The sequence below is a fragment of the Thamnophis sirtalis genome, unplaced genomic scaffold, assembly GCF_051295495.1.
Source record: "Thamnophis sirtalis isolate CommonGarterSnake01/CBP01778 unplaced genomic scaffold, rThaSir2_p1.2 scaffold_10, whole genome shotgun sequence".
Classification (NCBI taxonomy): domain Eukaryota; kingdom Metazoa; phylum Chordata; class Lepidosauria; order Squamata; family Natricidae; genus Thamnophis; species Thamnophis sirtalis.
In genome coordinates this window covers 24567517-24595499 of record NW_028261390.1, presented here as the reverse complement: position 1 = coordinate 24595499, position 27983 = coordinate 24567517, and the positions used below count along the sequence as shown (strand labels likewise).

At 35.4% G+C, this 27983-nt stretch overlaps 1 protein-coding gene and 1 pseudogene across 24 annotated transcripts in view; both read left to right on the top strand.

Moving 5' to 3' along the window:
• CAMK2D (calcium/calmodulin dependent protein kinase II delta) overlaps nucleotides 1-27983 on the top strand; it is a 136605-nt gene that overhangs the window by 104887 nt on the left and 3735 nt on the right. For 3 of the 24 annotated variants that reach the window (XM_087724260.1, XM_087724279.1, XM_087724261.1), the window contains exons 14-18: nucleotides 6327-6386; nucleotides 8020-8061; nucleotides 12286-12334; nucleotides 26150-26225; nucleotides 27451-27545. In XM_087724260.1, the coding sequence (XP_087580386.1) occupies nucleotides 6327-6386; nucleotides 8020-8061; nucleotides 12286-12334; nucleotides 26150-26225; nucleotides 27451-27545 (322 nt within the window). Of the gene's footprint in view, nucleotides 1-1574; nucleotides 1608-6326; nucleotides 6387-8019; nucleotides 8062-12285; nucleotides 12335-16529; nucleotides 16653-17114; nucleotides 17136-18006; nucleotides 18144-19022; nucleotides 19241-26149; nucleotides 26226-27450; nucleotides 27546-27983 lie in introns of those variants that run through there. The other 21 variants (XM_087724265.1, XM_087724281.1, XM_087724266.1 and 18 more) reach the window with 15 other exon arrangements.
• On the top strand, nucleotides 14307-14419 carry LOC148043813 (U2 spliceosomal RNA; annotated as a pseudogene).

The window sequence follows — 27983 nt, the reverse complement described above, 5'->3', positions numbered from 1 at the left end:
CAAAAAAATGTGTGCACACATGTACATCCAAACACAAACAGGGGATGGTATCACCTGTGCCCTGTTGTTTATTTCATAAAGTTAAGAATATAGTTCTCTTTCTTTTAAACAGTAAATTTACAGTTAATAGAATACTTTTTCAAGAGGCCTTTGGGGCAGCAAGAAATATTTACTTATAAGTAGGTGAAACAGGGATAAATTATAATTACCTAATTCAAAAGCCATATAACTTGTTTTATTTGTTGAACTTCTTAATGTTTCAGAGTTGCAAATGTTTTGTTTTTTCTTCTGAACTGCTTAGAATCTTAGGAAGGGGCAATGCATAAATCAATGTGTTAATTAATTAATTAACTTTCTAGTCATGTTAGTGATTTATCCCTTTCTACTCATTTTTTGAATAGCATCCATTTTATGATGTTAGCATTGAAAAAATTATCAGAAAGTTGGGCAATCATTGACCTGTTTTCTGTCAGAAGAAATCATTATACCTGGGCAGAAAATAATATATTTTAAGATCTCAGTTATAAATTCAGATTGAGTAAGCAAAATTAATAAGACATGCAAAATGGCTGTAGCTGTCCTATATGACATATAATTTCTGAGTCTCTGGCCCTAGAATAGCATACAAGGAGAGATAGTTCCACATATAATGTTTTGGTACATAGAAAATTAGCTTAAGATAAATGGAAAAAAAAACATCCCAAGATTATTAGTATTAAATGAAATGTTTCAGCTGTTATTTGAAGTGTAATTTCTATGGATCTTTCCGTTTATTTGAACATTCTTGGAGTTAAGTTTCTACTCTTGCATTTTTCTTGAATCTGACCTTTGGAGTATATAACTCATTGTATGTTTCCATTGAATTTGTGATATGCATACATTTATATATTTCATGTATAAGCACACTGTTAATCTAAGCCAGCCACTCTGAAACAGCCAAATTCAATAAGATTTATTTCTGGACCCGGCCGGTGCACTTCCCAAGATTAACTGGACCTATTGCAGAATGCTATTTGTGGTACTGAGAATATGTTCTTCTCCTTTTTCCACTAACCCCAATGACTATGTGAGACTTCTCTGTATCCCAAGTCTTATCTTTTTCAGTGGAACAAAATGGCTGCTTCTTTCGCACCATTGGTCAGTTCAGTAGAAATGTCTTGCCTTAATGTATCTGTAATTCTGCATGCCCAATTCAGATAGTTCAATAATATTTTATTGGAAATCTCTAACAGTCTTGGTTAAAATTGGTATATTTAAACAGATGTGCTGATGATAGTTACTGCCAGCAATTTGCAGCTATTATTCTTGGAGTGGGGATGTAAAGACAAATATTCAGAATTATTTCTCATACCTGTTCTCATAGTAAGGCACCATGAAAGGAGAATTCATTTTTCAGTGCCCATCAAAGTGGAAATTCTATTCATATGCAGAATATTTCTCCCATTTCTGCAAATTGGGCATTTTTAAAACAGGCAGCCAGGCTACAACAGACATGTTGTTCTCCATGCATTGATTCTTTAAATCCAACCAGTCATATTTTCTTCTTTTCCTTTCTCTCTGACTGGTCATATCAGAAAAGGAAGTCCAGTTCGAGTGTTCAAATGATGGTGAGGATCTTTATCTGCCAGACTTTTCATCCTATGAAATGTTCACACTTAGAAATGAAATAGATGTATTTATCATTGAGTTGGTAATGTAACATCAGAAGCTACAAGACTTTTAAAATGCACACTTGTGACTTCTGTATCACTGTGATGTTACATCCTAAATAAATCATTTGCATTTTTTTTACACACTGTGCAAATATTGGCATGAAACTGATGGAATACTGGCCATGACCCTATTCCAGTACAGTAGCATTGTTATTTGAAAGCCTTCATTATTTTTCCTAAAAGCTTGTACTTAAAGCAGGCAGATTTCTGAAAGGTAAAGAAAAAAAGTGGAATTCATTCCAGTAATCTTAGAACCTGGCAGGAATTCGGAGGTGTTAAATTAAACCATCACTGGAACCACCACTCACTGGTGGGTATTATGCAGTATTTGTACCAAATAGCACAGTCTGGTTTCTGTTATCATATACTTATTTTAAATATAATTGAGTGTGATGTATGTTGAATCAGATAATTCAATTGTGTTTATTATATTTATTTTATCAATACAATTACTCTTTTTTAAATAAAAACTGTTGGAAAAGTTAACTTTTTTTCTTTGTACAATTTTAATGTAGAACACTAGTTTTACTATATGCTTAGAACTGCAAACCTGGATTTATAGATATTTATTCATAAATACAAGGAGGAAATGAAAAACAAGTTATTAACAAATATTGCAGAGTATCATAAATAGTTAACTCAAAAAAAATGATATTGGTGAATAGTAAATGTTGAAATCCATTTGGCTATGCTTGTCTGTTTCCTGGAAGATTTTAAATCTTTGTTAATTTTTTAGGTGATTTAAATATTGTTATAATATTTAATATTGTGGCACAATAGATTAGAAGTGTGAATCAATCAGTAAATGTTGATTTTCCTGTCAGAATAGTTTCCTTATTTTTCTATTTCTATCATGCCTGTCTTACATATGCAAAAGATGCACTGTATAAATTAAGACAAAAGAAACTATTTCTATCCTACTGATTCATGGGATATCAGTCTTTAGGAAAGGGCTCTACAATTCCACATTCACTTGGTATGGGTTAATATTACTTTGGAACCATAAAATTTTGAATTAGCTTCTAAAACCTTTTCCTAAATGTTAGTCCTTTAAAAAAAAGTATATAAAATTATATGCACTGAAGGTGATAACTATCATTATTAGTGAAAATAATGCTCTTCTTTGTAATTTCTGAATGGTTCGTATATAATTATAAAATGACAATCCAGATAGAGCCTGAAACCGCATGTAAGTTTTGAAAGATATTTACGCCACTGATGTACAGATTTACATTGTAAAATATTTTCTCTTGGCCAGATATCCTTCTCAGGATTAAAATTTCTTGACTAATACTTAATATTTTATTCCCGCTCAGGATTTTGATAAGCCATATTTTTTCTTTTTGTCTGTGGATATTTTTCTCTATTTTTAAAGTACCAGTTTTGTGGTATACCAACTTGTGCTTATATTAACTTTATGTCTTTCTTTTGTTATGAGCTTGCTTGAGATTATAAATTATTTTTTTGTGTTACATAGGAAAAAAAAGCATGAAATTAGTTTTTTCACCCATCTTTTAATTCAAAATAAATTGGTAATTAAAAAAAATTAATTGAAAGGATACAGAAGTTCCTGAAAAATATAGGAGTGGAACATTGTTTATGAACGTGTCCATGAGTCATGTGTGTAAGTTTACTTAAATTGTCATTTACAGAGCATTGCTAGTATGATTTTTTTTCTCATACTGCATGACCCTATTTTTTTAAAAAAATATTGTTTAATACTGCATTTTTGATTAAAAAAACAACCACTGTGAATATTTCCCATTTTAAGCGTACTATAAATGGTTAAAGATGAACATAGTGGATGTATCCTCCACCATGTTCATTTATTTTATCACTTCCGTAAAATGTTTTATTTTTGTGGGTGACATCATAACATCTTTTTGCCTTAAACTACTCTTTGAATTCCAAATTTTTGACTGTCTTCTTGTATTTAAATCACCACTGTGGCTTCAATTTTTTACTCCCATTTCTGCTTTTTTTAAAGATAGTAATATATTTGACATCTCAATATAGTCTACCAGAATAATGCTTGCATTACCCAATAATAAGTCTAAATGTGATATCATTAGCTGACCCATATTCACTTAATGTTGGTCAAAGAAGATGTGTGAAAAACAGTATTATTTTTATTTTACTTATTTTATAAATATTCTGTATTGCTGATCAGTTAAACCTTTTGTCTCATCAGCTCTACTGTTTCAATGATTGCTTCTCTATGTTTCTCTGTGTTTATGCTTGTATATGTGGGTATACAGGCATACATATAGACACACATACACCCATGCCTGAAAAAATATATATTCATGGTAGTTCTAAATTTTAGTTTACTTATATGATGAAGAAAAATTAATCAAATTTCCAAAATTAGATTTAACATGTGAGGTGGTTTTTTAAGCTGCAAATACAAAATATTTGTAATTTTTTTAGGGTGCATTTGTAGTATGTGCGTTTTTAGTTCTTAAGAGTTTAAATCTAGTCCATAATGTAGATTAGACTGAAAGATTAATTTGTATACAGAGAAACCATCCAATTTTGGATGGAATGATCTTTTATTAATTTAGTTAATTTTCTACATACCATATTTTTGGACTATAAGATGTACCAAGGTTTTGAAGAGGCAAATTTAAAAAAAAAATTTTTCACTCTGCAAACCTCCCAAAAACAGCCCATTTTTCACAAAAGTGGGCCCGTTTTTTTGTAAAAAAGGGGGAGCATGAATAGCCTTTAGGAGGCTGATAGAGTGCTCCTACGGGGGCAAAATTAAGCACAAAATTGCCCTTTTTTTGCTCATTTCTGCCCTCCTCGGCCCCCAGGAGCTTTCTGAAAGCCTCCTAAAAGCTATGCACAGCCATTTTGGTGAAGGGGCGGGGGTTTGGGAGGCAAAAAGTGCTGTATTCAGTGTATAAGACACAACCAGATTTTCAGGCTCTTTTTTTGAGGGAAAAAGGTGTGTCATATTCTGAAAATATGGTAATTTACTTTAAAGTGTGCTTAACAAATGAAAAAAATTATATATGTCTAAGTGTTATGAATACTGTATGCTAATTATTCATTTGAGCTGTTCATTAATTCAAATCATGCTTAAGTTATATTTTAGGAAACCAATCTTTCTGACCACATTATTTTTAAAGGCTCAATATAGAGAAGATATTTGCTATAGTAGTTAAATAATAATAAATGTTTTATTGTTGATTAAAGTGATTTGCATTTGCGTCTGGAGAAAAAGAAATATTATATTGTGCTGAAAAGTTTGCCTGAACCTCAGATAACAACATTTTTCTTCCTTGGCAGTGAATTAACATTGTTTTTCATATTTAAGAGATATTACTTAACAACAAAAGAAAATTAATATTTTTGAAGGAATGTTTTTATTATAAGTAACCTTATTTAAGGACATATTTATTTATTTAGTTTTATTTATTAATTAAATGTTTATACCACCCATGACACAAGATGACTCTAGGTAACAGCGTCTATTTAAAGGTAGATACTGAAGCCGTGTGATCCATAGCAAGAAAATATTGCCTTATGGTTAAGTAGGAGACTAAGATATATATCCGTCTGAAACTGAACTAATACCTGATATAGTTCTTCAGCATCCAGTTTCTGTCGCCATGATGTAAAAAAGATGTTGAGACTCTAGAAAGAGTGCAGAGAAGAGCCACAAAGATGATTAGGGGATTGGAGGCTAAAACATATCAAGATGGTTTCTGGAAATGGGTATGTCTACTTTAATGAAAAGAAGGACAAGGGGAGACATGATAGTAATGTTCTGATATCTCAGAGGTTGCCACAAAGAAGAGGGAGTCAAGCTATTTTCTTGTCCTGAAGGTAGGACAAGAAGCAATGGATGGAAACTAATCAAGGAGAGAAAGCAACCCAGAACTAAGGAGAAATTTCCTGACAGTTAGAACAATTAATCAGTGGAACAACTTGCCTCCAGAAGTTGTGAATGCTCCAATACTGGAAGTTTTTAAGAAAGTATTGAACAACCATTTGTCTGAAAAGGTATAGGGTTTTCTGCCTGAGCAGGGGATTGGACTAGAAGACCTCCAAAGTTCTTCCATCTCTGTTATTCTGCAGTAATCAACAATAAGCCGTTAATGGTTTGATTTTCAAATATTCTGGACAACAGCTCCCATTTTTTAAAAAATAATTAGCAATGCTAGCTAAGGTTGATGGGAGTCGGAACAAAACATCTAGAAAATATTTTGTTTGTCATGTTCAGTAATATCTCATATAAATGTGGAAAATGACAAATCAGCTTTTAGTCCTATCTAAATTTGCATTAACAACATATCGCTTAATACAAAGTATTTTTAAGAAGCTGTTTCATAACACGTTTGAAATGATAATCTGTGAAATTCCTCCTATACACAGCAATGTTAAGCTGGATTGAAAAAAATGCTGCAGTCATTTCTTATAAATGTGTTCTTGCCATTTTGATGCAGTAAATTCATCTATTTATCTTTATCATCATAGAGCAGCTATTCAATAACATTCTGTAGAAGACAGACTCCATAGCAGTCTACAGAGGCAGATATATAGATATGATTATCTGAAGTCAGAGGTCTAAGGCTTGTTTTGTTTCTATTTTCCGCATATCTACAGATAAACAACAAAACCAACGTAGTAACCAGCCCTAAAGAAAATATTCCCACCCCAGCGCTGGTATACCTGGCTTTATCCTTAACTTGTTTTTGAGTTGCATTTCCATCTTTTTTTCTTCATTCGCTTTCCTTTCTACTTTTTTTAAAAACTTGTTCTTTGCTTTTTAAAATTGTCAAGCTTTTTTCTTCTTTTTCTCTTTCTTGGGAGCTGGGGATTGTACTTCTTAGGAGGTAGTCTATTGTCAAAAAGAGTGTGTTTCTAATTAGCCGGTGTGCCATAGAAGGGGATGCACTTACGCAGTAACATTGGTCACACTGCCACAGTTACATTTCTTTGCATGCTGTGTAAGAAAGTGAATAGAGTGTGCTTTTGTGTTGCCTTTAGCTTCTTTGCCTGATTGCTATTTCAGTATTTACAAATTATGTTCAGTATTTACAAATTATTTCCAACCAAATTTCTTCAATTCAACAGGAGTGTCAAAGTCAAGGAGACCTAATGAGATTATTGCTAGGCAACAACCAAGTAGACCTTATTCAGCTTTTCATTCCTTTACTTTCTCAGCAGGACTTTGCATGACTTTGCTTTACTGAGATCTAGAGGCCTCTAGTACTGAAAGCTTGCTATATTCCATGGTTATCTTTTATGATATAAAAATCGTTGTGCCATAATAGCTTCTGTAGGGAATGTGTAACTAATGAGTTTGGTTATTTATATCATAACCTTGCTTCTTTTGTTATTCTGATTTCTCAGGGCTATCTGGCAAAGCTTTAAAATTAAGGCCTGTTTTTATTAATTGGCAGAGACATCCCACCTTACATAGTTTGATAGTTTTGAAGAAATTTCAATTTTGTCAAGTTTTGCCAGACCCTCTAATTTACTTGGAGGTACCAGCTTCATAAGCTATGTTTACAAGGTATTTCCCAAATGCCTTTGCACAAATTATGAAATCACTTCAATCCATGCCAGATTGAAAATGCTGGGCTCACATCTAAAGATTGTGGGGGCCCGGAAGACTCTAAATAAAATGAATTAGAGGCTGTAAGCACCTCACTTTGCTCCTTGGATTGTTGCAAACTTATAAACGCACGTCATGCAGGTGCTTAGCCTATCATGGTCCCCTGTATTTTTATAACTTTAATTGTAGTTTAATCAGTTAATTAATATACTTCCCCTCTGGAAACTATGTCCAAAAAAAGGATAGCATAAATCAGCGGTCCCCAAACTTGGCAACTTTAAGACTTGTGGGCTTCAACTCCCAGAATTCTCGAGCCAGCAGAGCTGCAGCCAGCAGAATTCTCCAGAGCTGGCTGGAGAATTCTGGGAGTTGAAGTCCACAAGTCTTAAAGTTGCCAAGTTTGAAGACCTCTGGTATAAATGATGTAAAGAACAGGATGGTCATACAAATAATCAGTGCATTTGCTTAGAAAATTCAGTGCCTCTCTAGATCTCCAGAACTTCAAAGCCCTGCAAGTTTCCAGATCATCACTAAGTTTTTTTTTGCATGCTGCTACACTAGATATGATTACCTTTCTAGCAGTTTGGCCAGTGACATCTTCTGGCAGCAGTTAACATTGCTTTAGCTCTTGTCCGTATTAAACACATTTCATCTGGTCATTTCATTCTTCCTTCTCTTACTAATGCAAAATCTATTGACCAAGAACTGTTTTTCTCTCTCCATTTTACTCTCACTCAGGAGCCCCAAACTACAGTAATCCACAATCCAGATGGAAATAAGGTATCCAGAAAGGGGGAGTCTGCTCTGCTCTTTTCAAGTTCCATGTTCCATTCAGTTTTCCAAATCGCTATGTTAATGCAAGTGTTAGCTAGGAAATTAATTAGGAATTCATGAAGTCTGTAGAGCCCTGTGCCATTTGTAACCAGATCCTGGTGATCACTTTTCCTCAACCACAATAGAGATCAGACAGGTTGAGAACCAAGAAATTGTAGTGTGAGCTGTTTAATTCTTCTAGTTTCTATTTCAGGCTTCTGGTTTGGAATAGGAAAAAAAAAACCAACCAGTGTTCTTCAAAATGCATGATAGTCTTTTTTTAAAATGCAACAATGACTAAAGTTCAAGAAAGACACACTTAGAGATCTGTTTTATCTTCTGTTTCTCAGCCTGGCCATTCATCCTTATGCAATCAAACTAGGAATTCTTTGGCAAAGCACTGCTAATTTAAAATTCCCTAGTGGGCTACATCTATGTATGCATTTTAGCAGATGCTGTTCTTACAAAGTTGCAATATCTCTTCCTCCATAGAAACCTGAATACAGATTATCGGTTATGTTTGGTTATTTATTTATTTCTTGATTGATAAAACTTATATGATTGCCCATCTTACAAGAAGTGACTAGGCAGCATGCAGCAAAAAATAGAAAAATACTACACACATCTAAAACCCAAAAGTTAAAAATGCATAAAACATAAGAGATTAGATGAAGCGAGGGAGCTATCTCATGATATCGCCAACCTAATCAATATCTTAAACTTTTAAGCAATTCTGTTATTGGCAGTCAAAATAAATTTATGTCCCTTATGTGTCTCTTTGCCTTTTTGGGGATTCCAATAGCCCAATGCATATATGACCTTGAAGACGACGCAAAACCAATGAAAAACAATACAATCCAGTAAATAAGCTTTCCATTCCTAAATAGAGGAATAACTTCGTTAAATTTTAGACTTTTCTCTGAATCAATCAGCTGCTCACACCTCCAGGGACAAAAATGTTATTGTGGGTATTACCCGTTTCATTTTTGTTCTAGTCTTCAGCTGTATGTGTAGGATTGAATTTTGTTACATCTTTATTTTCCTTCTGTATAAACTTGAAAAGGGGCTAAGTGGCTGTTAAATTCTGAGATAAACAACTATCACTTTAAAGAAGAAGAAACCCTGTGCTACAGTGTTTAATACTACAATGTTTAATTCTACAATGTGATTACTGCTTCATAATCCAATAATTGAAGAAAATATCTCTATATACTTTGTCATCAGTATTCTTGTCTGACTTAATTTACTTGTAATTATTCTGTTGTGTAGTTGAGCATTAGCATTAATACTATAATCTTTTCTCAAGCACATATACTAGCTTATTTTATATAGATCTGTGACTCGTTTTCATATTTATGTATGTTAGATTTTTATGTTTGCCTTGCTATCACTTCTTCATTACATCATATTTTGGCTTTTATATTACATGCAAACAATATGAAATTTACACTGTATATTTTCACTAATATCAAAATTTTACTTGACCTCAAAGTCCATATTAGGCAAACCATCATAACTCTAAAACATGACTATATTATTTGTTTTCCCTATATAATTATATAAACTGCTACTATATAAATCTGCCCTTCCTACTTCCTGTTAAACAGAAGCCAAAATGAGTTTCAATATGGAAGAAAAAAAACTTTTGTAGAAGAAATATTTGTTAAATGTGCATCACTTACCCCTTTCCCCAGTAAAAATAAAGCCCAACATGATGGGCAAATTCAGTGTTTCCATGGAGTTGACTTCAAAGGTGATGCATGAAATTTCTTCTGCATATGTGTGTCTAGGTTTCATAATCATTTCTAAGAGTGACTTTTTTAACCAAGCAACTCTTTGTATATATCATTTTTCAACCAGTCAGAGCATGATGGTTTATTTTCAATGGATGGACAAATATTTGGGATGATGTGGCATTCACTGATACATTTGTTGGTGTGCATATATCTTGTTGACAATATATGTTTGTTTGAATTAGCATTACAGAAAGAAAGGACACTACCAAGATCTGTTGATATTGATTGTGAATTATATTTACCCAAACAATGAGATATCTAAAAGAAGTTAAGACTTATAAATCTCAATGCACTGCTTAATGCAGTGTTGTAGTTTTCCCACATGTTCATTTGGGATATGAACAAAAGAATTGTCTCTTTTTTTATCCTGGTGATGAATCTTAGTGGTCTCAAGTGGTTAAACCAATAGTCACATACAAGTGTAAACTTTGTGCAAAGCTATATTTGATGAGCTGTTGACCTTATCCTTCAGTTAAAAGAATAGCATACTTTTAAAGGACTAAGTGCCCAATAATTCTTAGTCACCCTTAATTCTTAAATGAAATTTATACCTTTATTTATTTTTTATTTTATTTCTTAATATTATTTATTTTGCTGCTTTTTTGTTTTTTCTTTTCCCAAGTTTCCATAAAAACCTTTGCAAAGTCATTTTTGGGGGGAGGAGGCTACACTTTTTACTATCTTTGATAGTGTCCTTTTAACTGTGTCAACTAACTATTTTGTTATTTATAATCCATCAAACATCAGAGGTACTTGCCTTTTTGATACTAAAATAGGCTTTTAAAATCTGCTGTCTGAGAAACTAGTAATTTTAAACTGGCAGAGGACAACATGTCTGAAAAAGATAGAGTGAACATTTCACAAGAAACAAACATAAACACTGATACTTTTTGAGCACATCTGTGTTATATAATTTGTCAATAACTACTTCTCTATTGAATATATTATTATTTTTAAAATTATTGCAACAAAATAAAAAGTCTCATTTATATTTCAGCTATATTTGTACTGCAGCATTTTCAAGACTGAAAAATATAATATTCGCAGGAATCCTTGTAAATCAACACCCAGATTGGACTTTGCTGTTTCAGCAAATGATGCAAATTCTTTTAAATCCTACCACGTCTCCATAATTTTAGTCATACCTTTAATAAAGCAACACTTTTCTTTGTGCATCCTGGACAGGAAGCCTATTATACAACATTATGCCTTGAAACTTCCCATTTTCCTATCATCAGGGGAAGTGGGAATGGCAGGGTAAGAGTTTAAGAAGCACATGCTCAGAGGCCCTTGAACAAGTGGGACCTCTTGATTGTAAAGTAAGCTGAATCCTAGCAGTGGAAAGCCAGTTTGGTCTTGTGGCCAGAAAGCAGAGGACCATGAGTTCAAGTCCCATCTTAGCCATGAAAGCTATGAATGACTTTTGACCAGTCATTCTTTCTCAGCCCAACCCATCTCATAGATTTGTTGTTGTGGGAAAAATTGGAGAAGGAATTTGCTGCCTTGAATTAGGTTAAAAATAATAAAAAGGCAGAATACAAGTAAATAAATGCCACAGACTGGATTGTGTCAAGGTCAAATCAATGTGAGGTTTTCTATGTCTACAACAGTGGTGGGATTCAGCCAATTCACACCCATTCGGAGAACCGGTTGTTAACTTTCTAAGCAGTTCCGAGAACCGGTTGTTGGAAGAAATCTCATTTTGTTTTTTTCCATTTTACAGGGCTAATCCTGTAAGGAAGGCAGGAAGGAAACATTGTGGTAGTGTTTCTAGCCTAGTCTTTATTGCTGTGCTTACAGAAACTCTGTCTCTGGTTAACGCTTATTACATTGTAACAGCTAAGGCAAAGCACCCATCAACATGAGTAATGTTGAGTTGGCCACGCCCACCCAGTCACATGACCACCGAGCCATGCCCACCCAACTGGTCATTAGGGCAGAGAACCAATTGTTAAATTATTTGAATCCCACCACTGGTCTACAATATTGTTAAAAGAGTATCGGCCTAATTTTTATAGGGACTATTTAGCTCTACGTCTTGTGTTTGCCAGTCTTAAATGGCTAGTTCTGACAGTGTCAATAATTTTGCCACCATTTGTCTAAAAAGTGTCAAAAGGGCTTAAGAAAACCAAATCTGTTCATTCCTGTTGTATTTCCTTTTTGTTCCTATGAAGTCCGGCATAGGTCAATAGGAAATGCATCTTTTTTAATGTTCCTTTCAAACTGCCTGATATTTGATTTAAACCAGAAGTTGTCATTCGCTTATGATTATTTGTCTGAGTCCTAAATTCATATGATCTGCTTCAGAGCTTTGCATGATTTGTTTAATACCATACATCTAAAGCAGGCGTTAAGAGTGTGGGATCATTTAATGAATTACTCTTGTACTCCATAGGAATCAACAGAGAGTACCAACACAACCATTGAAGATGAAGATGTAAAAGGTATGATATGAAGAAAGGTCATATTTTCTATACAAATGGAACAGTTGCTCATGTTTGGTATCATTTGTTTAACGCATTAAGTAAAAAAAAATCATTATCATGTTAGAAAAAAATTAATAGAATAGGAGCAGAGCAGGGTATTCAGAAAGTTCAGACCGGTAGTGGAAATCGCATGTGGGCCATGCCCCAGCTCTTTGCTGTCCTATTTAGGCACATTTGCAAGCCGTGTGCATGCATGCAAGCTGCACGCATGATCAAAGTGCCTGCGTAGAAGGCCAAGTGCATGTGTGGATAAGGTGCATGTGAGTGAAGCTAGCATACACAAGGCCACGCTCACATTTGGAAACCGGTAGGGAAAGTAAGTGAATATAACCCCTGAGTAGGAGGTGGGATGCATCAACTCATCTGTCTGTACAACGACATTTACATCAAATCCAAGAGTTTGTTGACTTTAGAACTTTTAGTAATTTATTTTCCCAGCAGCTATATGTTGTTTCTGCTGTTTTAACTATTATCCACTAGCCCTGACTTGAACACCCGTGTTAATTGGCAGATGTATTATGGACAGGACTCCATGCCATAATTGTGCTGTTTCCTCAGATTTCTCGGAACATATTTTGTCTCAGTTTCTTGGTTTCATAAGCTCTCTGGTTGCTACTCTGTCAAAAAAAAAGATGTTATTTATTTAAATGGTCATTTAAATGTAAAGTATTTGTGGAAGTATTCCCATGCTGCTTTCTTCTACCAGCTAAATGCATCCATTTGCATCCCAAACTTTTCAACAGAATAATGTTTTGTCTCTGAAAAGCTTGTATGATATAATAACATCTCAGATAAAATCTCAACATTGGTCATGTGACCTGGTTTCACTGTTTGGCCTGGATTTCTATTAAATTAAAACTAAAGAAGTAGAGTGTATTATAGATAAATTATTACTACATTTTGGTCAGGTGTACGTCCACACGTTTCCATTTTACACTTTTTCAATTGAGTTAAACTGGCAGTCCATGACTTACAACTGGTCATTTGAAGTTCTGATGAACCTGCCTGGTAGATACTTATGACGAATTTGAAGTTCCAATGGTTTCCCCCCTCCACCCATGCACAGTCACATGACTTCAATTTGAGTACTCACAACCAGGCTGCATCCCATGGTCATGTGACCATATTTTATTATGGTTTTGTTGAAAACTGGCATTTATTTCTGGTTTTCAGCAAAACCACACCCATAGTGAATGATTGGTTTCCTGAATGACTATGCATTTACCGCAAAAAAAAAAGTGTAAAACTGAGTCAGTCACATGAAGTATAAATATCTGAGCAAGCTGATTTATGACCATCATAGTTACAATTGTGATGTTCAGGTTCCATTACAGTGATAATTTGAGGACTACCAGAAGATAGATATATAACCATGGCTGCTATTCCACTCCCGTTAATTCTGCTTTTTGGGAGCCAGTTATGAAGTTGGAAATAGGGAGCAAACGAATATGGGATAGTGTAATAAAGGCTTGCCAGTGCAAAGCACCTAGATGGTGATCACCATGACCCTGGGGCACTGTATGTTCCATTGGGTGGAAAACGTTTCTTCTTTTTTTCAACCATCATAACTTTGAATTTAGATTGACAAGGCAGTCAGTAAACTGAGAGCCAGTGAGAGCAATTAACCAATGGAACAGTTTGCCTTCAGAAATTGTGGGAGCTTAATCACTGGAAGCTTTCAAGAAGAGACTGGAGTGCCATCTGTCAGAAATGGTGTAGGGTCTGCTTGGATGGGGGGGTGGGGGGGGTTGGACTAAATTACCTACAAGATCCCTTCCAACTCTTTTAATCTGTATCTATATCTAAACAGTGTCAGGTAAAAGCCAAGAGATGAGATAGCAAGACCCAATTGAGTTTCACCCTTTATTTCTGTATACCTAATAGACAGAATCTTGCCAAACTAAAGCTATAATTCTTACCTCTCTTGCTTCTTGCTTCTTGGCCTTTTGGCTAAGATCAAGTGTAGTATCTTACCTATTAGATACATCCTGAAATATTCTAATGTATGACTGCCCTGAATCTTTGGAATTATACAGACCCTTCCCATCCCGCTCTGGATTGCACAGTCTCTTAATCAGGCTCTCTTACTGGGAAAGCTCTGTGTTGCCAAAAGTTTCCCTTCTAGTCTTGCAAGTGCACATTCCATCATATCAAATACTTGTATAGATGCAGACGTAGATAACAATATAGATATAGCTATATGGTGTATTTTCAAAAATAAAACTTGTTTAGATGCTAGTATTTTTAGCTTTCTGGGTAATTTTTAGAAGTCTTGACTGACTCCTTCGATTATGATAGCATGCTTTCAAAATAATTCAGATTTGAATGAAAGATTCCGGCCATTTGGATATTAGCACACACCCCTCATTAGAGAATGATGGAAATCAGAACACAACAACTTAAACAGCCACCAGTTCCTTACATTTATTTTTAGAGCTATGATCCATCCAAAATTAAATGGCTGAAGAAGACTTTGCCATGTAAGTTCAAAGGCATATTTTTCTAGATGGAGCACTCCTTTGTAAATATGGTTGGATGTTGGGTCATCATTTCAGAGCTAATTCCTTGAATGCCTTCAATAATGACAGAATTCCTAATCTACTGCCTTTACTGGAAATGTTGGGATATATTCAGAGATGTATCTGGTGTGAAAGTAGCGCATCCTGAACAATATAGCACAGTGAAACATCATTTGTATTATGTCGTAAATTGTTTTATGATATGAAATTAATTTATAATCATAAAATGTTTTATAAAATTTGCTAAATTCCATGGGAATCATTGGTCCGAGATTTTGGACACATTCTGTAAGTTAGCTCATTTGAAGTATAACCCTAACCTATAGTGCACTATTTCACCCAGGAAAAGAGTTTTAGTAATTAGGGGAACACGGTGACTCGGTGGCTAAGACGCTGAGCTTGTCGATCAGAAAGGTTGGCAGTTCAGTGGTTTGAAAGCTCTTCGGTTTTGAAACAGATGAGCACTGCCACCTAGAGTTGGGAACGACTAGCACATATGTACATGGGGAACCTTTACTTTTACCTTTAGAAATACATTACAGGTGGCTGACATGGAGAGAATGTGTAGGGAAAAGAAGAATTAAGAAGGCCTTCTCATACTGATAATTGCTTCCTAGGTTTTTTTTTAAATCCTAAATTCTGAGATACCATATCTCACCACGTTGTATGAATGATTGGTTCAGTACAAGATTTTCTCAACAGTGACAGACAAATTTTTATAAATATTAATGTGCCTATCCTTAGTTAAATGTATGTTAGAAATTAGTCAGAATAAAAATGTAAAAAATATAAACAAGGGAGCTTTTCAGTATCTTTCTAAGTATGGAAAGACTATATAACATAATGTAAACTATTGCATAATTATTTGTTTTGCAAGTCCTGGTTTTAGGGTTAGTGATTAAATTTATTTGATAAAATTCATTTATTCAGTCAATATTATGCATTGGACTTTATCATTATAGCCAGAAAACTGTTAGAATTGTATAACGTAATAGTATAACTAAACATAATAGTTTGGGGATTTAATGGTACACAAGTAGATTAGTTGCAGCAGATTTTGAAACTCTTATTCTTACATAAAATACTTCCATGCATTTTATAGACTCTCTCTTTCCCCTTCATTATAGTAAACTCTGGCATAATGAATGAAAGTCATATATTAATTAGAGGTTTATTTACTGGTTTATATTATTTATATTATATTATATTATTACCCAGTTTCTTGTGATAATTATTTATCTTTGTAAGATTATATATCATTGTGGGAATCTAAGAATATCTTTCAATTTACACGTATGTAAATTGAAACCAAATGAGATTTATCTATCTCTGTTTTCCTTGTACGTCATTGATGTTGCAATGTACTGCTTTCATATGTTGTGTGTAATTAAATTATTACTTTGAGGTTTTGTTCTGGCCCTCTTTTCTTTTCCTTTTATCTCCCTCTATCTCCTTCCACCCCCAATACAGTAAATAGGTGTTCAACAATAAAGGATAGCTTTATCCTATTTAGAGTTGTTCTGGTTGCTTGAATCTGACCTCTCCCCTTACTATTTCATTTTACTGATCATGTTTTTATTGTTGTAATAGCTACTCCTATTATCAATGTCTCCTCTTCTCCTTATGCTTTATAGCTTCATCTTTATTCAACTGTTGTGTTTTCATCAATTCAATGGCAGGATTCAAGAATTTGGCAGATTCACAGGATATCTTGTTTGAATATGAGCCTTCCCAGTCCACTCCTTCCTCTCCTTTGTGTAAGTTGAGAGATGCAGTCCATGTAGTTATTAATCCATTCCCTGTTGAAATTAAGAGATGAGTCATTTAAAAATAGTTTAGAGATGGAGTGAAAATAGGCACTTATTACAATTTGAAGACTTGTTGCTTCTCTGTTGATGTGGATGAATGTATTTTGTTATTTCCATGATTAAGTTTCCATTCATGAAACTTAAAAAAATAATTACCCACATATTAGTTGATCATACATGATTGCTTTGACAGACAGATTAACTGAACTATCCTTCATGTTAACTGAATCAGGGTAGCTATTTTTACATACATATAATGAAAAGAAGTTCAAGTTTAATTCACATATAAGTGCACTAGAGGATAGTGTTCTGCCAAAGACCACAATTGCTTATAGAATGAAGTATATGCAAATTGAAATTACAGAAATATATTATTGGGGAAATAGATGATGTTATCTTTCTCCTTTGCAGTCTTATGGTGTGCTTGGCATGGTATGTTATTGTTCATATTTTAGGGTCGTGATGACTCTAGATAGATATGAAAAATAAGAGAGACTTTCTTAGGTGAAAATTCCCAAAAGTAAAAATTTAATGACAGATGGCTTTGCTGTAAAATTGGAACATTCAATAGTTATGCTAGAAACAGATTGTAATAATCACATTTTTAAAAGCATAATTGAACATATATGCAATTATATTTAAATAAAACATATTTTCTTTTAAACAGAGAACTTGCATGAAATCCATGAATCCCCACTTTGAATATTTAGAGAAAGGTTTTCCTGCCCAAATTCCATCAGAATAAACATAAACCTCAGTAGAGCACAAATATGTGACTTTTGTACATTTTGGGGTAGCCTGGACAAAATGTGTTTTGATAGGCTTGATGTAAACCAGTGTGAATTCTAAATAATAATATGACTGCAGATACTTTATTCAATTAGGAATATTATGAAATTAATGAGAGGCTCCATTTAAGTGAGTGCCTGGAAGTTCTCTGCACTCTGACTTGATTTTCACCCAATAATCTTTAGTTCATTTGATAAAGGTGGCCTTATGTCTAAAAACAGTAGAGCCCAGAACTAAAATCTAAAAACAAAATCTCAGTAAATGCATGGGGAATGCCACATTAGTTCCTTTTTGTGAAGCATAATAGAGTTCTGTATTGAATGTTAATCTCTGCTACAAACTTCAGAAATATCCGTGGGCAGGAAAATGTGAAGCATTTTAAATGAGAGATATCAGTGCATTTCAGAAAGGGATTACAAAGCAATCAGTAGCTTTGTGAGCTAAAAGCATCTAATTCCTAAAGCATATCGAAAACATTAATATGTGGCTTCTTCTTATTAGATGGATATTGCAGCCCTTTTCTTTTCTAGATGGTGTTGTTGATTTGGAAAATATCCCTGAAATGGATGGGGCTAGTGAGGATGCTCTACACAGCATCCCTAACCAAACTTTGAACACAGAGGGAGAGTGAAACCTCCCCCAGGAAATCAGGTCTGTGTCTTGCTTATGTAGAAATACTTGAGATGTGCCTCATTTCCTAGGTATAGGTGAAAAAAATTATTTCAGTGAGTAGGATTGTTTGTTTATTAGATTTATACCCTGTCTTTCCTCCCAAGAGCTCAAGGTAACATACTACAATCTCTCTCTTTGTGCTCCACACAGAAACTAACTGTGTGAAGTGATTCAAGCTAAGACAGGGGTGACAAACTCGTGACCTGCGGACCAGATGTGTCATGCGCTGGCCACCCCCACCCCCAGTTTAGCGAAAGAGGGAAAGTCGCAATATGTCACATGATGACAATGTGACGCTGCGAGTTTGACACCACTGAGCTAAGAGATCAACAGTCACTCAGTGAGCTTTTATGACTGGGGATACATTGGGTAGACCTCTGATTCCAGAATCGGTTTTAAATCTTGATTATGCACTAGGATGAAACTCTATAGTGATGGTGGTGGGGGAACTGTGCTTCCAGTTGGCAGAGGAATAAAGGACGCTGTGGTAGGAGGAGACTCTATGGTGGGGGAACCAGACTTCCGGTTGTCTTCGGAATTGAATGGGGTGCTTCCAGTTAGGACCTTTGTGGCTCTTTGAGTGGTTAAGGTTGCCAACCCCTGATCTAGAGTACAAATTATTAGCTTTTTGGCTCCTGCAAAATTTTGCTGTTGAATTTGGACAAAAGAACACGGAGCAGACTTTTTCCATGCCAAATGGAGAAGTAGGATTTACATGTTTGGGAAAGGGTAATTATTTATTTACCTGTGGCCAGGTGCCAGTTATTCTAATGTAACTGTTACAGTTGAAGAGATACTCATATCCATTAGTACATTTGAATAAAAGCTATACAGTAACTTTATTGGTTTTCATTTTAGGGAATGAAGTGTTTGCGTTTTCACTGAGCATGCATTGAACCTCAGGAGGATCTTTGCTTCCTAGGAAATTGAAGAGAGAATCAGCTGTCTTAATATTCTTGCCAGTTCATTACTGAATAAATTGCTTGAAGCTCCAGAAATGTGAAAGCCAGATCACTGTACAGAGAATTGTTCATGCTGTTTAAAAGCAACATAAAAATGTTCACATGTGTTCAAAAGAGTCCCTGGCTTCTTTTTTGTAGTAAGCAATGTCAGAATAATCTGTTTTTCAAAGTTAAATGTTTCTTATGAGTTTTTTTTCTGCATGTATTCAAAGATTGTTTATCGGTAATCAAGTTAGAGTCTTAATGCAACCAAGCTTAAGTCAATTTTCAACCAAACATATGGTATGAAAATAGCCCATCATATTCATCTACAATTGTCCAACATTAGTTTATTTTCCACAGCAATTTAACGAATGTTATACTGCAGATGGGTGACCTAGATTGCAACTCTTATGGACTTCATATATGATAAAAAAGAGCTTATATTCTAGTAAATTTACTGCGCAATTTCAATTTCATGAATATGAGATGCTTGCATATAGAGATGCTTTTATGTCTCCAGTTGAAATATACCATTCCTTAACATAGTCTTTCCTTATCATTTGAGAAGTCTATTTCTATTGCCATGTCGTATAAACATCAAGAGAGAACATCAAGAAAGAATTAAGCTAATTCTTAAAAATTAATGATAAGATCGAATGAGCAAATTCCTAGGAATGTTCTTTTTGAGTCTTAACTGAATATTATACACGTAATATTATACAGTCTTAAACTTCAATCACAATTGAGCCCAACAATTATGTTGTTAAACAGGACAGTTGTCAAATGAATTTTGCTCCAGTTGGCAAACTTTTTGGCCTTAGTTTTTAAGTCAATCACTGAAGTTGTTAAGTTAGTAACACAGTTGTTAAGTGAATCTGGCTTATCTTTGCTTGTCAGAAGATCTCAAAAGGTCATATGACCCCAAGATTTTAATTTACAACCAGGTCAATGTCTGTGATAATTAGTTACCATCATATGCATACAAATATGCAGATCATTCCTACCTGTGATTCACAAGAAAAATTGAAATACCAAAGAAAAGAATATATCTGGCTCAGAGCTGAACTGTGGAGTCCAGTTTGGAGTCCAGCTTAGTTGTTTGCTTGGAAATTGTGGCTGGTGATGTTACCTAGTCAGTTAATGAAACATCTACAAGTAAACAACAAACAGATAGGAGAGCTGTCCAGAGGGCCAACGTCATTACCCAGAGGATAATTAATTGTCCTTTCCTCTCTTTGGAAGAGCTTTAGAGCTCCCGCTGCCTTAAGAAAATTCAAAACATTCTTAAATATCCATCTCATCCTGGGCACCCTTTTTTTTTTTAACTATTACCATCTGGCAGATGGTACAGGATAATAAAAATAAGGACAAATAGGCTGAAAAACGGTGTCTATCCCAGGGCAGTAACCATATTGAGTTCTACTGTATAGTGCAATATTAATGCTATTGTATAGAATGTGAAGGATGTATGTTTGTGTTTTATTTTTATAATTATAATGTACACTGAAGATGGTATTTAATTTTGTTGTACGAGGTGCATTGACAATAAACTAAACTAACCAAACAAGGACTCTACAAAACTGAATTAGTTGTACAGACTGAATACAGGTAGTCCTTGACTTACAACAGTTTGTTTAGTGGCCCTTCAAAGTTACAATGGCACTGAAAAAGGGACTTATGACCATTTTTCACAGTTACTACCTTTTCAGCATCCCCATGATCATGTGATCAAAATTCAGATGCTTGGCAACAGGTTCATATTTGTGACTGTCACTGTGTCCCAAGATCATCCGATCCCCTTTTGCGACCTACTAACAAGCAAAGTCAATGGAGAAGCCAGATTCAGTTAACAATTGGGGGACTAACTTAACAACTGCAATGATTCCATTAAAAACAAGCAAGAAAAGTCATAAAATAGGGCAAAATTCACTTAACAAATTTCTCACTTAAACAACACAAATGGGCTCAATTGTGGACATAAGTCGAGGACTACCTATATAACAAGGTGATGTAGCAGGTTTGTGAAAGAAAGAAAAATGCCAATATGAGTTTTCCCTCTCTATGATTTTGTGTCCCTTGGGATTTCAAGAATGGAGAAGATCACACCTGTGCTGCAGAGAGATGAAGAGAAAATTTGAAGGCATGGAGAGTGGGTGTGGGTGTGGATGGAAGAGAGGAAGGCCATTGACTTGGAGAACTGAAAGAGAAGCAAGTTGTGCATGGAGCAGCTGAAACTGAACATAAACCATATGGTGGAATGAGCAATGAGGGCTAGTGACTTGAGAAGTACCAGGGTCTAACAGCCTCACAAGCATTCTAAGATATATACCAGCTATCACCCCCAAAAGTATTACCTGATAAGATCTCATAAGCAACTTAGAAAAATGCAACCGCAACCTGCAACAGGATCTACCGAAATATGGGAGCTAGAAAGTGAGAAAATACATGGACAAGGAATATGATTCTCAGTCCTTAAAGGGAAGAACTAGAGAAAGAACTATGTTGTGGCAATTGAAAAAAAGGGGGGAGGAAATGTGCAAATATACCCCCAAAATAGGGTGCGGCTGATATACAAATAATGCACACTATTAATTATACTTAAGTATATACAGTCAGAGGTGGGTTCCTACCGGTTTGGACCGGTTCAGCTGAACTGGTAGTAACTTGACGTCCTGGGTTGCTGGAACCGCAGCGACCCAGGCCTGCCACGCCGCCGAACCGGTTTTCCTATGGCGCCGTCCTCTTGATTTTCGGTTCTGGGCATGCGCAGAACAATTTTCATTGCAGAAATGTAATGTTTTTTTCCCTTTTTTAACATTTTACGCATGCAGATCTTTTTAGGTGCAAATGCGCACGCGTGTGGAGCAAAAGGTTTTTTTGCACCGAACTGGCAGTAATGCCGGCAGCAACACACCCCTGTATACAGTAGGTTTTCCCCTCAGCTTTTTAAAAATATATACCAGACATACTCACAGAAAGCCTGTCTGCGGATAAGCTAAACCTCACAATTTTAGCTAGTGGTACCCATAAATAAGACAAATGTGAAGATTAAAACATATCAAAATGCAAAAGGTGGCCTTATGCACCTTTCATGATACTTTGGTAAAAAAAATAATAATCAAATGTTGGATTGTCCATGGATGGGCTTATATGCAAATATAGATTGCATTAAGTACAAATAGGAGGGTAAAATTGTATACATGTAATAGGCTAAATACAGTGGGGGAGGGTCTATAGTTTATATAATTAACATTTTATTGCAAATATGAGGGGGTACTCAGCATTCTAGTATGTGGTTTAAACTATACCTTAATTCAAATTTTCTTGGTTCGTGGTATTTTTAATGTCTCAGTACATTCTTTACAATGCCTCTATGTCAGAACTTTGAATTAACCTCAAGCTAATCATCCAAGTGGTATCCAACAGATAATGCATATTATGTTTCATCAACTTTTTGTATATAAATATAAAATATGGAAATACATCAAGATACATTTCAAAAGGATAGAGCTTACCTATTTGAGCTAGGGTGTAGTTTAGCAAAACCAAGAAAATTTTTGGAGCTGTAAGGGAAATAAAATCTCATGAGTCTGAGCAACATCAAAGAACAGTGGCATTATTAGCAAAAGTAAGAAAAGTTAGATTCAAGATTAGAATGGAAAATCAAGAACGACTGGATTGTTTCAATTTAGAGCTTTACATTTAAAAGTTGAGAAGATAACTTTCAACAAGAAAGGTAAAAAGGTTTTTTAAAAATCCAACATATAAAACATATTATGTCTATTTATTCCCTTATTGTAGTCTCCATTTGAATTGGACAGCCATAATCTTTATAATAACTAATATCTATCATGTTTGGAGGCCTTTTTCAGATCCATTCTGTTGTTATCATTATTATCATCACTGTTGTTACTATCTAATACTTCCTGCAGAAAATATGTAGAAGGCTCTAAGGCCATTCAGTATGACATAAATCTTGCTTCTATTTGTTCCAAATTTTAATTGTTTCTCACAATGTTCATAAAATATTTTTTCTGTTTGGATGGCAGAGGGAAGTTCTCACTTTACTGGATTTCATGCTTGGAAGTAGCAAATATAATTATTTTGGAATCAGTATTCTTCTAAATATTGATTGAGTAAAACACTTCTTGGTCAGCTCTATTTATCCAGTTGGGCTGCAGTTGCTACTTTGTAAATTTGAAAATTGTTTATGGATTAATGGACTTCTATCCATTGAGATTGGTTTTGTTTTTGAATCTTAGTTATTAATGATTAAATATACATATCTTAAAGCCTTTATTGAAATATTTGTGTATATGCCAAGTGCCTACGTTATAAGCATTTTTATGATGCTGTTAGGGGTACAATGTTGGCACCAGATGGACTTTTGTGAAAAAAGGACTCTATAGAGTTGGGAGACAGCCCCCCCCCCCCCCCAGAAGGCCATCTCTGTTATGGATAAATTGACTTTTCTTTCAGAAAGAACAGAGAGAAAATATTTCTCTGATGTCTGATTAGAGGTCAGGTTGATGCCGAATGATACACATTCCATGGGCCCAGTGGTGGGTTGCTGCTGGCCCTGACCGGTACGGCAGTACCAGTAGTGGCCTGGAGCAGCTGAGAGTGTACCGGTACGATGGCTCGATTGGCCCACCCGCTCGCTTGTGCTCTATAGCTGTATTTATTCCAAAAGGCACAGTGCGCACACACGCACAGCGAGCGGTGTCTGCTCGCGCCCCAACAAGCAGCTGGGTGTCGCATGGGCGATGGATTGCGCATACATGCACAGTGCATGTCAGGCGCGTGCACAAACAGACCGCGATCAGCGTACCGGTAGCGACGGTAAGAGCAACCCACCACTGCATGGGCCCTTGGCTTTTAACATGCACAGTGATCCAGACTCCAAATATTACACGTTCTGTTCCTTGTTTATCCCAAAGATGCTTTTTCAAGAGGCAACTTGTCTTTCTTTGAAGACATTTTGCTTCTCATCTAAGAAGCTTCTTCAGCTCTGGCTGGATGGTGGGAAATAGAAGGAAGCTTCTTGAATAAAAAGTGAAATATCTTCAAAGGAAAACAAGAAAGTCCAGTTGCCTCCTGAAAAAGCACCTATGGGACAACCATGATCTGGATGAACTAAGAATCTCCTTGTTTGTTTATTTATTTTTAGTCATTTTGTGACTTTTTATTTCCATGTGGCATTAATGTAGCTATTGCTTTGAATACTGTAACTGTTTATATTGGTATTAGCCTCAGTGAATGCTTTATTTCTGTTCATGTTAAAGCAATCAAATGTTGTTTGATTGCTGCAGGATAGAAATATTAAAAATAAAAAATGGTGCATTTTATTCTATGGAAATGTGTTTATCCTGTAAGTTCATACATTTTTATTTCATATATTTTGCAAGGTATTCAAAGTTTAAAATATATACTTTATTTTTGTTATCTATTTCTATGCCTCCTTCATTTTTTTAAATAAATAACTGCTTATAATGAGGAGAGTGTATTCAATATGTTTGATTCCTCTCCTAGATTTCCAAAATCTCTTCCACACAGGATCATTTGAGCAAGTAATTTCAGCAATAACAAACGTATCTCATGTATTTTACTCTATGGATGAATTTTCATTGTTTAATAGCACTAGATACATTGTTTTACTCCTCCTTTTCAGAGATTCTGTTGGTTGTTGTTTTCCATGTTAGAGAGCTTGTATAAAACATGCATCCATATATGTGTATTTATTATATCTATATCTCTATATATAGCATACTTATTTCTTGACAGAGCAGTCCCTTGATCAAAACATTGATTCTCTCCTTTTCTTTTTTAAAATATATTGAATGAGAGTTATGAGTTTGCCTGCCTGCTTGCATTTTCTTCCTGAACACTTTTGCAGGATTGAGGGGAGAAAGTCATAAGAAAACTAAAGAGGAATGGAAGGTATCTGATTGCACTTAAGGAACATGAGCCTTCCCTTGGGAGTGAGAAAATTCACTCTGTATAACAGTCCTTAGAAATTGCAAAGGAGAATAATAGTACTTTCTCCTGCTCTGGGGAAGATGCTGGCTGTGTGCTATCAGTAGTCATGACTAATGTACCTGCACTCAGTTTACATGTGAATGATTACGATTTAACATTATTCCTATTTAAATTTTAAAATGCAAATTATTGCTGCAATTAAAGGGCCCCTGGAAAAGAGTAACGATTAAGTTTTGACGGAATATTCAGTCTTGCTCTGTTTTGTGTTTTTATGTAATGAATAGGTAGACAAACATCATGGAATGACTTTAAAGTATGATTAAATCTGTCCCTGTGCTGTGGAATTAAGGACAGTTTCAAAAGATGCCACTTAAACCCACTTTTGAAATTTCAAGGAGAATAAAAACAAATAATCAGAAGGATATTCTGTCAAATGTGTGGAACTCATCAAAGGATTATTCATATTTGTCCACACTTCTGTTTACATTCCCTCTGAATGATTCTGAAGCTGCAAAATTCACTGAAAGCAAAAAAAATAATAATAATGGATAAGCCATATATCTCCAACTCTTGCTTCTGATCCGTGCTTCCAATTTGTCCATACCGAAATATGTGTAGAGATCAGTCCATTGTACAAGATTGGATGCAACTCAATTTTTGGCTCTGTTAACAGCAAAGGATGAGGGGACTGCAGATGCTGTCTGAACACATCTTCATATTTTAACGGCCCCATAATCCCTTGCGGGGTGGAGTCTGACCAACTCAATGGAGCTGAGTGTTTACAGTCTCGATGCCTTCCTGTCACCAATGTGAAGTTACATTCTCTTTGTGCCCAGATAGACAAATAACTGTCTCTACCTAGGATCAAACTTACAGCCTCTTGATTGTGAGGCGAGAGCTCCACCTGTAGGCCCCTGCACCACTCAGGCTGCCTGAATGCATAACAATCATAATTCAGAGACAACTCCCTGATTGAGACTGTTATTCATACAGTCTTTTGTTCCATTGGCTTTCATTTTATATTTAATCTTGTCATTGTACATGTTTCTTTCTTGTCTCCAGCTCGTAAACAAGAGATCATCAAGGTTACTGAGCAGCTGATAGAAGCTATCAATAATGGGGATTTTGAAGCCTACACGTAAGTTGCTTTCTGCTCCCTGTTCTGCTTTCTCTTAGTATTTATATAGACTATATTTTCAACAACTGGTTATTGTAACCAGGATGTGTTTGCAATTCTCTTGATAGTATTCAGAAGAAAAAACTTCTCATATTGGAAAGGGGGAAATCTTTAGTGGTCAGCAGGTATTGAGGGCTATGATAAATCAGCTCATGTCTCACTTGTGACAGAGATTGGATTTTTCTGCTTTCAGGGAAGAGAAGTTAAATTCTTCTTACTTTTAATTGTTTGAAGTTGCCATATATTTTCTGCCACGCAATCGGGATTGTTAGATGGTGTTCAGCATAAAGACTTTCATATGTTTCATATAGTTCCTAAACGTATTGTAGATAGTGACATGCGATCTGTGCAATGTTTACCTCAGCTTATTTATATCATCAAAAATTAGGGAGAAAAGAGAGAGGTTGGTCAAAGGTGTAATAGAATGTACTTGGAACATTCTCATCTAGAGAGAATGTTGCAGAAATGCATACATTACAGAGGTGGGTTCCTACTGGTTTGGGCCGGTTCAGCCGAACTGGTAGTAACTTGGCGGCCTGCCACACCCCCGAACTGGTTCTCCTACAGGTCCACCATCTTGTTTTTCAGTTCTGTGCATGTGCAGAACAATTTTCAGTGTAATAATTTATCTTTTTTTCCTTTTTAAAGGTTTTTTTTAAGGCAAATTTTTTGAGGCACCGAACCGGCAGTAATGCCGGCAGAAACATACCCCTGATGCACTAGTGTCAAACTCGTGGCATCACGTTGCCGTCACGTGACATATTGCGATGTTTTTCCCCTTCGCAGAACTGGGGTAGATGTGGCCTGCGTGTGACACATCCAGCCCTCAGGCTGTCAGTTTGACATCCCTGCATTAGTGGAAGATGGGAGGGCCACCTGAAGGCAATTCCAGCTAAGAACAGCTACCTTACAGCTTGCTTCAACTATGACATCATTTGTGTGTGAGTGAATAAAAGAAAGGAAAAAAACACCAGGACAGCTCTGTTTCAAGGCAAAGCTAGTGCCTTAAAGCTGTGGTTCTCCAAGGGGATCACAAGAAATTCAGGATTTCAGGAATAGAGACTTCGTAAGGTGTCCTGCAGACTGCATATGAAATGTAGGCTTAACGGATTCAGCATGTACATGATGGCTTTTCATTTTTGTCACATAATGTGTATAGGAGATTTATTTTCCCCTTGCTCTGTAGGAAAATCTGCGATCCTGGTCTTACCTCATTTGAGCCTGAAGCTTTGGGAAATCTTGTAGAAGGGATGGATTTCCACCGGTTTTACTTTGAAAACGGTATGATGTTACCTGATGTTTATGACTTTTGAGCCAAACCTTTTAGATTATTGTTACAAAGTTCATATACAGGTAGTCCTAGGCTTACGATCACAATTGAACCCAAAATTTATGCTGCTAAGCAAGACATTTGTTAAGTGACTCCCCCCCCCATTTTATAACCTTTTTTGCAAGTGAATCCCTGCAATTTTTAAGTTAGTAAAAGTTAGTTGTTAAGTGAATCTAGTTTCCCCATTGACTTTGCTTGTCAGAAGGTCACAAACACGATCACATGACCCAAGGACACTGCAACCGTCATAAGTATGAGTCAGTTGCCAAGTATTTTAACTTTGATTGTGTGACCATGGAGATGCTGCAACGTTCATAAGTGTGAAAAATAGTCATGTCACTTTTTTCAGTGCTGATGTAACTTTGAATGGTCACTAAATGAACTGTTGT